Source organism: Xenopus laevis, chromosome 8S, assembly GCF_017654675.1.
Source record: "Xenopus laevis strain J_2021 chromosome 8S, Xenopus_laevis_v10.1, whole genome shotgun sequence".
Lineage (NCBI taxonomy): Eukaryota > Metazoa > Chordata > Amphibia > Anura > Pipidae > Xenopus > Xenopus laevis.
The window spans coordinates 33,128,421-33,141,242 of NC_054386.1; the positions used below are offsets into that span (position 1 = coordinate 33,128,421).

Consider the following 12,822-nt stretch of genomic DNA (forward strand, 5'->3'; position numbering starts at 1 on the left):
AAACCATGGCAACATAGGTATTCCCCTGTACTAAGCACAATTCAGCAGGAAAAGATCCCTACATAGCCTGTACAGAGAGATCCCATAAAACTATGGCCGCATAGGTATTCCCCTGTACTAAGCACAATTCAGCAGGAACAGCCCCCAAAGTTTGCTCATAGTTTGAGCAGAGAGATACCATAAAACAATCCAGCAGAGGTAACTGTGTGTTTGGTCAGGGGGACACTGTGGACTGGGGGTCAGTCAGCCTTGACAAATTGCACCTGGACAATAACCCAGGCAACCTATCAAATGATTGCTATCATTGTTCTAGCTGCAGCCGGTTGCAGAATGCTAAGCACTAAGTGGTTGCTATGGAATACAGTTTAGGCATACCTCCCAACTGTGCCGTTTTCTGCGGACAGTCCCAATTTTGACAACTCAGCCCACAGTCCTGTGTTTCTTACTGGAATATCCCAACTTTCTCTTTGATCTCCTGCACTGACCCAGAAAAAGATAGAAAGTTTGTGAAACTTAATTAAAATAAGGAGGCTTTTTGTCCCAGAGAGCCCAGAACACTCGGCAGCTGCACTTTGATACCTTTTTTTAACAATTTAAGATAAGCAAAGAAACAATTGTATTAATTAAAGATAAGCAAAGAAACAATCGGAACAATTTAAGATACGCAAAGAAACAATTGTAACAATTAAAGATAAGCAGGTCTCTTGGGGAAACTGTGACTTGCAGCTTAAAGGGCAATTCGCCTTCATTAGCAAAACTGTAACAACACATAAAAAACACAGAAATGTTGTAAAATGAACATGGTAAATAGGTGGTGTAGTTACAAAAAATGGCGTGGGCAAAAAGAAGTGTCGCTGCACTACCCGAAGTTGTTGTCCCTCTTTTCGTTCTTTCAGATGCTGTGAGGTGTGACTAAGTGGTTGCTATGGGTTACAGTTTAGAAACACTCTCGCCCAGTGTCGGTGAATGAGGGCTCCATAGGCCAGTTAAGTGCCACAGACGCACAGCTGCAGCGACACAGGGGACTCAGCTAATGCCAGAGTAGCGCCACCAAGTGGCCATGAATCTCCCTCAGGCCAAACGTCACAGTCCCTTTGTCACTTCAGAGCACGTCCATTATGAAACTCATTACACAGGCTGTGCCGGGACACTCACCTGCGCTTCAAATCCCTTCAAATTATCCGCCAGCGCCATCTGTCGTAGCTCCGAAGCGCTCCAGCTTCCTCAAACTCTGCGCCTGCGCCCAGTTCCTTAAAACCACGCCCACTCGCTTAGAGAACCTGTGTTCCGTATTGTGCAGAGCGGCTTCCGGTTTGGTTGGCAGGTTCCGGCAGGGTGTAGGTAGGCGAGTGGCTGATGATTGTGAATGTAGACCTTCAAAATAGTCCCTAATGTCTGCAGGCGATCGCTTTATATCACGAGTCCGTAGTATGTTAGAAAGTGGTGGTGAGCCCAGTGCATCCCCGGGGTAGAGTGTGGGAATCATGTTCTGTTGAGTCACAAAGTGAGGCTCAGTGGTCGTAAAGCTGTAGTAGCGGGCCATAGGGGTTTGTACGCCTTTCTATGATAATGGCGTGTAATAAAGTGAAGAGGCATATAGTAGCCCCAGGGCTGAATCACTGACCCAGGAGAGCCATTTACTGATGTCTTTTCTTTCCCCGGTACTGATAGAGCAGTTGCTGTGCTGGATCAAGGCTGAAACTCTCTTGCCACGATGCCATTCCTCCATGGCTTTCGGAGGATTATATTTGAGTACCAGCCTCTGGTGAATGAGATCCTGGGAGCACTGGGGATACAAGACCCTGAACAGCTGGGGGCATCGGACAACAGCAGCAGGTATTGGTTCTTTCTAATTGGTAAGCTCTGGTAAAGTTGTATCCCATATACTGGAATCACATGTCCTTTCTGCTTTAAGCCTCCTGGTTGGGGAGAGCGAGAAGTTGCTGGCTCTGAATGGGTTACTGGAGAGACATTCCCAATCTTCCTATTACAAGGAGGGAGTCAGTTATTCGCTGCTGAAGGTGGCCGAGCTCGGACTGGTTCCGCCAGCCAAAATCCTCCTACATTACGGGGCGGATCTCAGCTTTGAGGGTAGGTATGGTGAGCGCCACCCTAGCCCAAACACCATGTACTAACTATAGGACCCATCACACTGACTCTCTAATGGGCCAGAAAAGACTGGCCATCTGGGCATGTATCTCAGATTTGACAGGCCATGCTGCAAATATCTGGCCTTAATGGAAAAATAAATGAAGGAGATCCACACAGTGTCAGACTGGCCTTCCTAGGGCCCATCATAGAGTCTGACCTTTTAGGGCCCATCACAGAGTCTGACATTTAGGGCCAGCTCTTTTATGAAAACCTGTGGGGGAAATGTAGGTCTGATGAAAATCGTCTCAGCTTGGATCCAAGTGGGAAATTCTCTTGGGTATTCTGGCAGGCCAGTCTGACTGTGGATACGCAGCTCCTCTTCCCTTCCTATGGTTCTGATTGGTTGAGTTGTTGGCCTGAACGAATGCATACATATAGAAATGGGTCTGTCTAGCCTGTCAGTTGGTTTTAGTCAGAGTGGGATTTGCACCATGTTCAGAGGATGTAGCTGTGGTGCTTATGTATCTCTTGCTTTCCCCTGGCAGATCCGGTGACCTACTACACAGTGCTACACATCTCCGTACTGAGAAACCAGCCCGAAATGGTGGAGCTGTTGGTGCAGAGTGGAGCTGATATTAACAAGAGGGACAGGGTGAGGATGAAGTCTCCTTTATATTCTGCTGCCTGTGGGCTAGCTTCTACTGGTAGCAGTCAAGCGGCATTTACAATACCTTATGACATTCTCTGTGCTTAAAGCGATGCTGTCAAGTTCCTATAAAAATCCTAGGAACGTGTCCGTATCAAGTATGTGCTGCATCTGGAATAGTTTCCTCAAAGCTGCCCCAAGGCCGTGAAACATTGTGCAGCTGACGCTACTAACGGATCTTCCGTGTTGCTTCAGTGACTCTGGGCTGGAGCGATCCTTCCATAGGCTGAGGTCCTGTTTTCATTCGTAATTAGCCTATGGAAAGATCGTGCCAACCCAACCCAGCCCAGCATGACTGAAACAGCACAGAAGACTTTATAGCAGTGTCGGAGGGTTAAGTTAAAGGAAAACTATACCCCCAAAATGAACACTTAAGCAACAGATAGTTCATATCATATTAAGTGGCATATTAAAGAATCTCACCAAACTGGAATATATATTTGAGTAAATGTTGCCCTTTTACATCTCTTGCCTTGAGCCACCATTTCGTGATGGTCTCTGTGCTGTCTCAGAGATCACCTGACCAGAAATACTTCAACTCTAACTGTAGCAGGAAGAAGTGTGGAAGCAAAAGACACAACTCTGTCTGTTAATTGGCTCATGTGACCTAACATGTATGGTTTGTTGGTATGTTTGTGAGTACAGTGAATCCTACGATCCCAGGGGGCGGCCCTTATTTTTTAAAATGGCAATTTTCTATTTATGATTACCCAATGGCACATACTACTAGAAAAGTATATTATTATGAAAATGGTTTATTTACATGAAACAGGATTTTACATATGAGCTGTTTTATGCAATATCTTTTTATAGAGACCTACATTGTTTGGGGGGTATAGTTTTCCTTTAATGCAGGTTAGCTAGGCTGGAGGGGGGGGGCTTTGAGGGGAACTATTCTGGGTGCAGCACATACTTGATACTGACACATTCCTTTGATTTTTATAGGAACGTGTCTATCACTTTAAGGAAAGCTCCTCACCTCAGGCTAAGCTCACATCTCTAGTTCTGGGTTCTACATTCTGCCAGTACATAACTGCCTGGAGAGATACAAACCTCTAATAGGCTGGATTATCAGTGTAAACAATATCTTCAGCCAATCACAGCCCTTTCACCACTACCAACTTTGTAAAAAGGGCCAAAAATACATTGTGAACAAAGGTGACCAAAGAGTGCAGTGTTTCATCTTTAATCTCCTCCCAGATCCATGAAAGCAGTCCACTGGATTTAGCTAGTGAAGAATCAGAAAGACTACCGTGCCTGCAACGCCTGCTAGAGCTCGGTGCAGATGTAAACGCAGCTGACAAAAATGGTAAATGGTTTTGGGGATTCAGACCGGGTTCACTTCTCCTTTAGAGTTGTAATTTGATGTGGTACCACCTTATTAAAGGGAAAGTCATTTTGTGAACTGATTCTTACACAGGGAAGACTGCATTATTACACGCGCTGGCCAGCAGTGATGGGGTTCAGATCCATAACATAGAAAACATCCGCCTGCTGCTTGAAGGGGGTAAGTGTATATCATGTAATATTCCAGTGTATATCATGTAATCATCCTTGCTATTATTTGCTTGTGGCCTAATTAACCTGAAGCAGACAGAACAGTTTCCCCTCCAGAACGAGTTGTCCGCTTATTGGCCCGTGTATAAAGCCCTTGGGATGGTTTGTCCAACAGATATCTGGCAGAAAATCGGATATTTATCAGACAGGTCTAAAAATCCTGTCATATGAGGACTGGGTTGGAGTATAGCTATGGTCCTTTCCTGCAGGATCCCCTCTGGTATCACTCAATCTTTAAATGTATGGGCAGCTAGAAGGTTCTCTTGACTTTCAGTCAGTGGCAACTCCCAGGCCTCTTTTCTCTTAGTCTGTGAGTGGCAACTCCCAGGCCTCTGTCTGTGATTGTCCGTGAGGGACAGTCATCCTAGTTATAGGATTTGTTATGTTTCCACTCATAGGTGCCAACGTGAAGGCCACGACCAAGGATTACGACACTGTGTTCTCATGCATCATCTTCCTGCTGGGCAAGACAATGGGATGTGACCAGGAAGAAGCCAAGCTGATTAATCACTTCTGCTTTCGAGTCAGTCAGCTGCTCATGGCCCATGGTGCCGACCCCAGCGAGTGCCCGTCCCACGAGTCCCTGACCCACACGTGCCTCAAGAGCTTCAAGCTTCATTTTCCATTACTCCGCTTCCTTCTGGAATCTGGAGCCTCGTACAATTGCTCCCTACATGGACCATCTTGCTGGTCTGGCTTTCACATAGTCCTCGATAGGCTGTGCAGTTACCTTCGCACTTGTGGTGACTGTGATTCCATGGACCTGCTGCAGAAAGCAGAATATGTCCTGGACCTTATGATAGCCCAGTCCCCTCAAGTCAAACTACCGAGGAACTTTGAGATAAACACAGTGGGGTGCAGCACCCATGCAGACAAAGTGGCTGCAATGCACCAGTCCCTGATACAGCTGGAGCATTCCCCTCCCACACTGAAACACTTATGTAGGGTGTTCATACGCCAGAGGCTTCAACCTTGGCCCGTGGATGTAAAAGTGAAAGCACTCCCCCTCCCTGACAGGCTGAAATGGTATCTACTTATCAATCACTCCTCCCTCAGTTCTAATGAGGAGGATTTATAATGGGAAGGCTTATTGCATTTAACAAATGCAACAATATGAACCTGTAGCATCTAATCAGACTTGCTTTCATTAAGGTGTCTGGATAAGCACACCCATTCGCTCCTTCAGCCTCGCCCAGATCCTCCGTAATAACGAGGGCGAGGTTAGCGGACGACATGTAAGTGGCAGACCCATGTCTTTGGCTTATTACTCCATATTTATTATATATATATGTCCCATGGGGAGGGAGTGGGTAGAACTTGCAGCAAAGATTATAGTAAGAGAAACCACTTGTGCCAATGTCTGTTGCAAATTACAAGCATCAAGGATCCTCTTTCCAGCATTGCCTTGTGTGAGTGCTTGTTCTCATCCTGTAATGTTTGCTGCAACTCCTGGCCTGTGGACACACACACAACCAATACAATGATGACTTGCTGTAGCTGTTGGGAGAAGTAAAGCCAATCAGGCCTCAGATATTAACAATGCTTTCACCCTATTGGCCAAAACAGACCGTTTATGGTGGCTCAACACCATTTGGGGCAATCTGATTAGAACGTATACCCATTTTATTTAACCTTCATCCTTTAAATGAGTTTCTGCTGAGCAGAGACAACTGCCCTTGCTGTCCCTTAGTCTATGAACTGTGCCCAGTCCCAGAGAATGAGCTGCCTCTTGGGTTAATATGACTTTTGGTTTGGAAATAGAATATTGTACATTCATATGGTTGGATAGTTTTTCTGGTTGTCAGCTGGTTGTGGTTTCAGTTCTCCTTTGCATGCCTCACCTTAAATGGCAAAGGAAAATCTATCTGTTCTAATAAAAATCTTCCAAACACACTTGGACCCTTTCTTCTCATTCCTTATTGAAGGTTTGTGAGTCCATGAATCATCTCCATGCTCACTGAAAGAAAAAAAAACACCCTACTGGAGCACCCTCTACTGGATGAAGGAAAAATTAGAACTGCACCAATCAAACATGTCTGTTTTATCAACCCAACACAGAAGGAAGCAGACAGAAAGGGGTGAGAGAGATCATTAATAAGGCCCTTTACTTGGTGACCAAATGGTCGACCCTTACATAGTGATATCAAAGTCCACCTACTGCCAGACTTTCATCCTACACACAGCAAGTCGCTGTCTGTGAAGCTGGGGGTTCTGAATGTCCACAGAAACCTATGCACCCTTAGCCACACTGTGTGATACAAAGCCCAGACATGTGAACCCCATCAGGCAGACTCAAAGCAGACTGCATGCCTACATGGCATTTAATTCTCCTGCCTAAAGGCACCCAATAATTTCTGGGTGGCAATGCTGCTGATTCTGTCAGTCCTCTGCTTGCAGGTGCCTGGGTCCAACAACCACAATTCAGAGCATGGGGAAATCCATCCAATATATGATTGACAGCAGCAATGTCTGCACACACGTATAACCCTGGTTTTGACTGAGTTTGGCCTGAAGGACGAGGCTCCATGAAACAGGTGACTAGCACCAAAGGGAAAAGCAGGAACAAGGAAAAATAATTTATTATATTAAAATACGAAACATTCTGGGAGGTGCTATGACTTATTCCAGTATATGAAGGTACGCTTCCATTTGTCAACACTCCGTCTAAGCACACATGGAATTCTTTATAGCTAGGGTGCTGAGGGGAGCACTGTTCTGGGTCCCAGAGTGACTTCTCTTGGGAACAAAGTACACAAATTAACTCAATTATTCCACAAGTCACTTCCTTCCATGTGACCCATCACATGCTTTGATGGTTTCTTCCAGTGAACCATTTCTGATCTTTAGAAAATCTTAAATTGTTCCAGTTTCAAATCTTCACCAGTCGCAGCAAAAGAACCTCCACCCCTGTCTCACCATGCATAAGGACATCTTTTGGCAAAGCAGAACAGTCCGTAAGGATTCCCGAATTGATGGACCGGTAAATACATTTTCCGTGTTTATCTCATAGCGAAAGAAAAGACTTGGTATATCTCGTCAGGGAAATTCTCCTGTCTTTCTATAGCCAAAACAGAGAGGCCGGCTTGTTTGATGAGTTTCCTGACTAAATCTATGTCTCGGCAGATGCTGCTGTCCGCGTCGTCCATAATGGAGCCATCTTGAGTGACGTTGTCTTTGATGAGAATGATGCCGTTTGGCCGAAGGCCCAGTTTGCACCTCTGCAGGAAGCTCACTAAGTGTTCATCTGTCAGATGCCCTGCCGTTAAAGAAAAGAGGTAAAGCACTATACTGGTATTTAGGCACTGTGCATGCTGGGAAGGGCTCATGCTTACCTATTACCCACTGGATCCAGATGACATCATAGCGGCTCGGCTCTGGGGAAAACTCTTGCAGACCGCAGCAGAAATATTTGCCAACTCTCTTGCCTTCCTCACCAAGGTAGCTCTTGGCTTTGTTCAGAAATTCATCCGTCACGTCCACCATGTCTACTGTCTTAAACAGCGGCAGCAGCAGTCGCTTTGTGATCCTGCCGATACCAGCGCCACAGTCTAGAGCGCATGTGTTTCCAGTCTTCTGTGAGCCCTCCTGCTTGTTGGTGAGAATGGAAAAATAATGCTGGTAAGAATGCCAGTCTCATCTAATGAACACAAAGGTGACTTAAAGTTCATGTATGGGTAGTGGAACCTGACGTTGGTGCAGAGAAATCAGATACCACTGTAGGGCAGGCAGGTCTCCTTTAACAAAGGAACCGTAATGGAGGTCATGGTGATGGCAGCTAATTGGGAAGGTATTTCCCAGAGATAAACCGTGGCACGAGAGATATGCAAACAGAGATTTGGTTAAAGCACCTATGCTCCTGCCAGTTGGCTGTTAATCTGATAGGAAGCTCCCCATGTGGGTCTCCAAAGCTAGCATACAAGAATCCAAGACGGATTGCACACTCAATTTACCAAAAATAAAAAGGTTTATTACATCAAAGAAAAAAAGGGGGTCTTTTTGATTATTTATAATTTGTGCCCCTGAGGAAGACCACTATGGTCGAAATGCGTTGGGCTCACCAATTATTAGCTTTGTAATTTTTGTAACCCCCTTTTTTTTTTCCTAGTTGGCTGTTAATTAGCTGTGTAGCAAAATAAAGAACAGCATTTGCACTGTCTGCCTATTATGACATAGAACTCCCCGCATCTCAGCCAGATGACAACAATTTTCAATGACAACAGTATAAGGGCTGTTCTAGGGACAGTTCAGCCTTTACCACAGCTGTATTTTTATTTTTAAAGATAAAGCATTAGTCAGGGAAGGCACTATTACATGTTACCACTTACTCCCTGTACTTATCAGCTTTCAGACAGCTACTAAAAACACCCACAGCTAATAACATGAGGTGTCCTGGCAGCCAGTATGTGCTCCTTTCTCTCTCACCCCCCCCCCACTCCAACCAGCCCTTTAAATCTAGTACCACAGTAGGGCAGCTCCAACAAACTATAATCACCCCTAGTTAGTGTCCTGTCTGGCTCCTACCTCCCAATGTCTCTAACGCCACATATACAACTGTCATTATGGGGTACACAGATCCCCATCTAGATGGTTCCATGTATACTCACTCTGAGAAACCTCTGGAGGAACTTCTTGGAGCTATTGAGATCTGTGTTGGATATATGACCGTATCCTCCCAGCATGCCGTCCACTGTAGCCGGAACATTCTTCCAATAATTCTGGGCTTTGCCGTAAAACTGGGTCTCATCTTCCACCAGCTCAGTCGACATTATGGACTCGGATCTGGAAGCACAAGGAAGGAATTCGCTTTCATGTACAATAAAAAACTGTGACAGTCCTTGAAATGCAGGTTAAATGGAATATTAGAATGTATCAAAATGAGATGGAGAGAGATTAATTAGATAGACAGACAGAGAGGTAGATATATAGAGAGAATGTATATAAAGCAAGGATAGACAGACAGGAGTTGTCTCTGATAGAAGATATACAGTCATATGAAAAGTTTGCAGATCCCTTTTAGCCTGCATAATAATTTACTCCACCTTCAACAAAAAAAGATAACCGTGGTATCTCTTTCATTTCCCAGGAAAATCTGAGTACTGGGGTGTTTTCTGAACAAAATTTTTTAGTGAAGTAGTATTCAGTTGTGTTAAATTAAATCAAATGTGAAAAACTGGCTGTGCAAAAATCTGGGTACCCTTGTAATTTTGCTAATTTGAATGTATGTAACTACTCAATACTGATTACTGGCAACACCAAATTGGTTGGATCAACTTGGTAAGACTTGAACTTCATAGGCAAGTGTGTCCAATCGTGAGAAAAGGTATTTAAGGTGGCCAATTGCAAGTTGTGCTTCTGTTTGACTCTCATCTAAAGAGTGACAGCATGGGATCCTCAAAGCAATCGTGTTTTATCATGGTTTAGGGAAAGGCTACAAGAGGTTTAAACGGTCAGTTTCAACTGTAAGGTATGTAATCAGGAAATGGAAGGTCACAGGCACAGTTGCTGTAAAACCCAGGTCTGGCAGGCCAAGAAAAATACAGGAGCGGCATATGCGGAGGATTGTGAGAATGGTTACAGATAATCCAAAGATCACCTCTTGCTGCAGATGGTGTATCTGTACATTGTTCTACAATTCAGCGCAATTTGCACAAAGAACATCTGTATGGCAGGGTGATGAGAAAGAAGCCCTTTCTGAACTCACGCCACAAACAGATTCGCTTGTTGTATGCAAAAGCTCATTTAGACAAGCCACAAGTGCTTTGCACTTATGTGACAAAAATGTAGTTATTTGGTCATAACAAAAAGTGTTGCATGGGGGAAAAAAAACACTGCATTCCAAGAAAATCGAGGGTCAGATGAATTCAACCCAATATCAACAAATTCTTTAGGATGATGTTCAAGCATCAGTCACAAAGTTGAAGTTACGCAGGGGTTGGATATTCCAACAAGACAATAATCCTAAACACTTCGAAATCTACAAAGGCATTTATGCAGAGAGAGAAGTACAATATTCTGGAATGGCCGTCACATTCCCCCGACTTGAATATATATATTGAAAATCTATGGGATGATTTGAAGCAGACTGTCCATGCACGGCAGCCATCAAATTTAACTGAACTGGAGAGATTTTGTACGGACGAATGGTCAAAAATACCACCATCCAGACACTCATCAAAGGTTATAGGAGGCGTCTAGAGGCTGTGAAAGAGCCTTCAACCCAAACTGTCCCACATAGTAGGAAGCATTGAATTATCTAGAATGTCATTGAACCCTGCAGCTAAGTTTTGCCATCACTGGAACCAGAACTTTACTGTAGGCATCGGGTATTCTGGAAGGTAGTGTCCCCATGGCATCTGCCAAACCCAGACTCTTCCATTAGACTGCCACATCAGAGGACTTGTTTTCACTGTTCTAGAGCCCACTGGTGGAACAACATGGCAGCTCCCTCCTATATGTATAAATACAAATATACAGAGAAGGAATGTGCTGGCTACACGATAAGCTATAACCTCCTACAGTATTGTCTAAGGGAAACAATATGGCAGTTGTCGCTCTAAATGCAGGTTTTGAGCGTAGACATGATCTATGTTACGGGAACAAATGGTGCTTTTAGAGTTTGCTCAGTATGTCCAGCTGACAGAGTTGGGACTGTTGCTCTAAGCAATTTCCACACTCTTACTGTTACTCTCTGACCCCTCTGGCTGGGGCGCATTGCACAGTATTTTGGATTGGATTTCACTGAGACAAGTCTGTAAGGCAGAGCACTAACTCATGGACATCTCCCTACTCTATTTTTAAGACTGGGTGGATTAACCCCATTTATGCCAGAAAGGTCTATTTTATCCACAGCAGGAGAACAAAGTAAATATCACACCCAAGGCTTCATCATTTAAACTAATCCCGGTGGCTAAATTAGCCAGGGTGTGATGATAAGCACAGAATGGGGGACGCCATCTATTAAAGGAGCCAAATAGTCAGGAAGGGCCAGCAAAGCTACCTAAATATAGAGATTCCGTTCCAGCGCAGCGTCCGCACACGTGTGCCAGGAATAACTGACAGGAAAGAACCAGCAGAAAGGTTTCTCTGTGTTCACACAGTCAATAGCTGGACACATAACAGACATGCACACAAATGGGACTAGGGCAGCAGTAGTAGAGGCGACAGAAAGGAATTCAAACTGGCAGCAACATGGAGGCCATAAGCTCTAAGTTAACTGTCAACACCAGACTGGGTGCTGAATGAAACGGACAGGCCCAGGATCTGACTGCCAGTGCCAAATAGACACAGAATTGGGTGCAGAATGCAGAATCTCTGGCAGTGCTGGGCCCATATAAGACTGGGATGTGTTGGCACTGGGTGGGTTGGCACTAGGTAAGTAAATGTGTGGATAAGGTGGATGTGGAATGGGCCTGTAAGGGCTGAGATGGGCTGCAGCAAGTTACTGGTAACCTGTAGCATTACATGCGATGTTAAACTGCACCTCCCAGCATGGAGAGTCAGTTTGGCAGAAAAGGAAGCTTGGAGTTGTAGTACATCCGAGGCACACGTTAGAGATATATCTGATAGCAATAGCACATGTATCTGTACAAAGCATGTATGGTCTCAGGGGCCCAAGGTGCACTCTCACTTAGTACAAAGAAGTGAAAACTCAGGCTGACACAGAACATGCGCTCCATCAGCAACCGAGTATGTCCTCTCTGCCAAGCCAGCCCAGATACTCACCGGCACTTCTCTCTCCCTGGGACTCGCTACTGCTGCTTCTGCTCAAGGGGCGCATGAAAACTCCACTTCTAAGAACACTTCCGCTGTCCCAGCGGAGCCACCAATCACAAGTCTCTTCAGCGGAGCGTCCAATCTGCGTACGTGCCAAAGCACAGTTCTACACCAATCAGCGCCAGGCCTGAGGCGGTTTCCGATTTGACAGATACCCCGGCTGTCCAATGGTAAAGTAGACCGGCAATGGGGCGCATGACAGACTTTGGTGACAGAGAGCGATGGAACGATGGCATGTGGACTGTGGAACAGAATCTTTCCTAATCAATCAGTTCTAAATACTATCATATTGTAATGGAACGGCGGGACTATCTGCCTGTATATTTACAGCCACGCCCACCACACAGCCTTTATTAAAGCGACTACACTACAAATGGCCTTGGGATTGACCCGCCTCTTCCTATGGGGCCCTGAAGGGAACTATTTGGCCTCCTGTGCGCAAGAAACAATCCTAAAACAGTCACCTGCTGCATCCCTTGGTCTTCCACAGTTAGGGTTGCCACCTCACCCCTTTAAAATCGAACACATATGGAATACACAACCTACATGGCTTATTAGCAATTCATTATGATGCATGGCTGCACATAAATCAGTTCAGTCTGCAGCATGCCTATGTGTTTGGTACCCACAGTACCCCCACTACCGAAACAACAACAAACCCAAAATTACCTCATAGTCAAGCCAAGCTGGGGCAG

General features: G+C 45.1%; 2 protein-coding genes across 7 annotated transcripts; one reads left to right on the forward strand and one right to left on the reverse strand.

Moving 5' to 3' along the window:
• The first annotated feature begins 1,194 nt into the window (after positions 1 to 1,194).
• asb6.S (ankyrin repeat and SOCS box containing 6 S homeolog) lies at positions 1,195 to 6,247 on the forward strand. 5 transcript variants are annotated; one of them, XM_018232010.2, is made up of 7 exons: positions 1,196 to 1,341; positions 1,677 to 1,836; positions 1,916 to 2,091; positions 2,637 to 2,743; positions 3,998 to 4,106; positions 4,218 to 4,304; positions 4,753 to 6,247. In XM_018232010.2, exons 2-7 carry the CDS (start codon positions 1,715 to 1,717, stop codon positions 5,430 to 5,432), a joined length of 1,281 nt encoding a protein of 426 aa, XP_018087499.1. In that variant the 5' UTR covers positions 1,196 to 1,341; positions 1,677 to 1,714; the 3' UTR covers positions 5,433 to 6,247.
• A 667-nt stretch (positions 6,248 to 6,914) lies between these two features.
• Positions 6,915 to 12,213, reverse strand: ntmt1.S (N-terminal Xaa-Pro-Lys N-methyltransferase 1 S homeolog). 2 transcript variants are annotated; one of them, NM_001096145.1, is made up of 4 exons: positions 12,077 to 12,155; positions 8,959 to 9,133; positions 7,687 to 7,939; positions 6,915 to 7,610 (listed from the first exon to the last, which is right to left on the reverse strand). In NM_001096145.1, the coding sequence occupies exons 2-4, from the start codon at positions 9,118 to 9,120 to the stop codon at positions 7,354 to 7,356; spliced, it is 672 nt and encodes a 223-aa protein (NP_001089614.1). In that variant the 5' UTR covers positions 9,121 to 9,133; positions 12,077 to 12,155; the 3' UTR covers positions 6,915 to 7,353. The 2 variants fall into 2 exon arrangements, with proteins under 2 accessions (NP_001089614.1, XP_018087610.1); XM_018232121.2 differs by having other exon boundaries at positions 6,918 to 7,610; positions 7,687 to 7,942; positions 12,077 to 12,213.
• Positions 12,214 to 12,822: the final 609 nt, after the last annotated feature.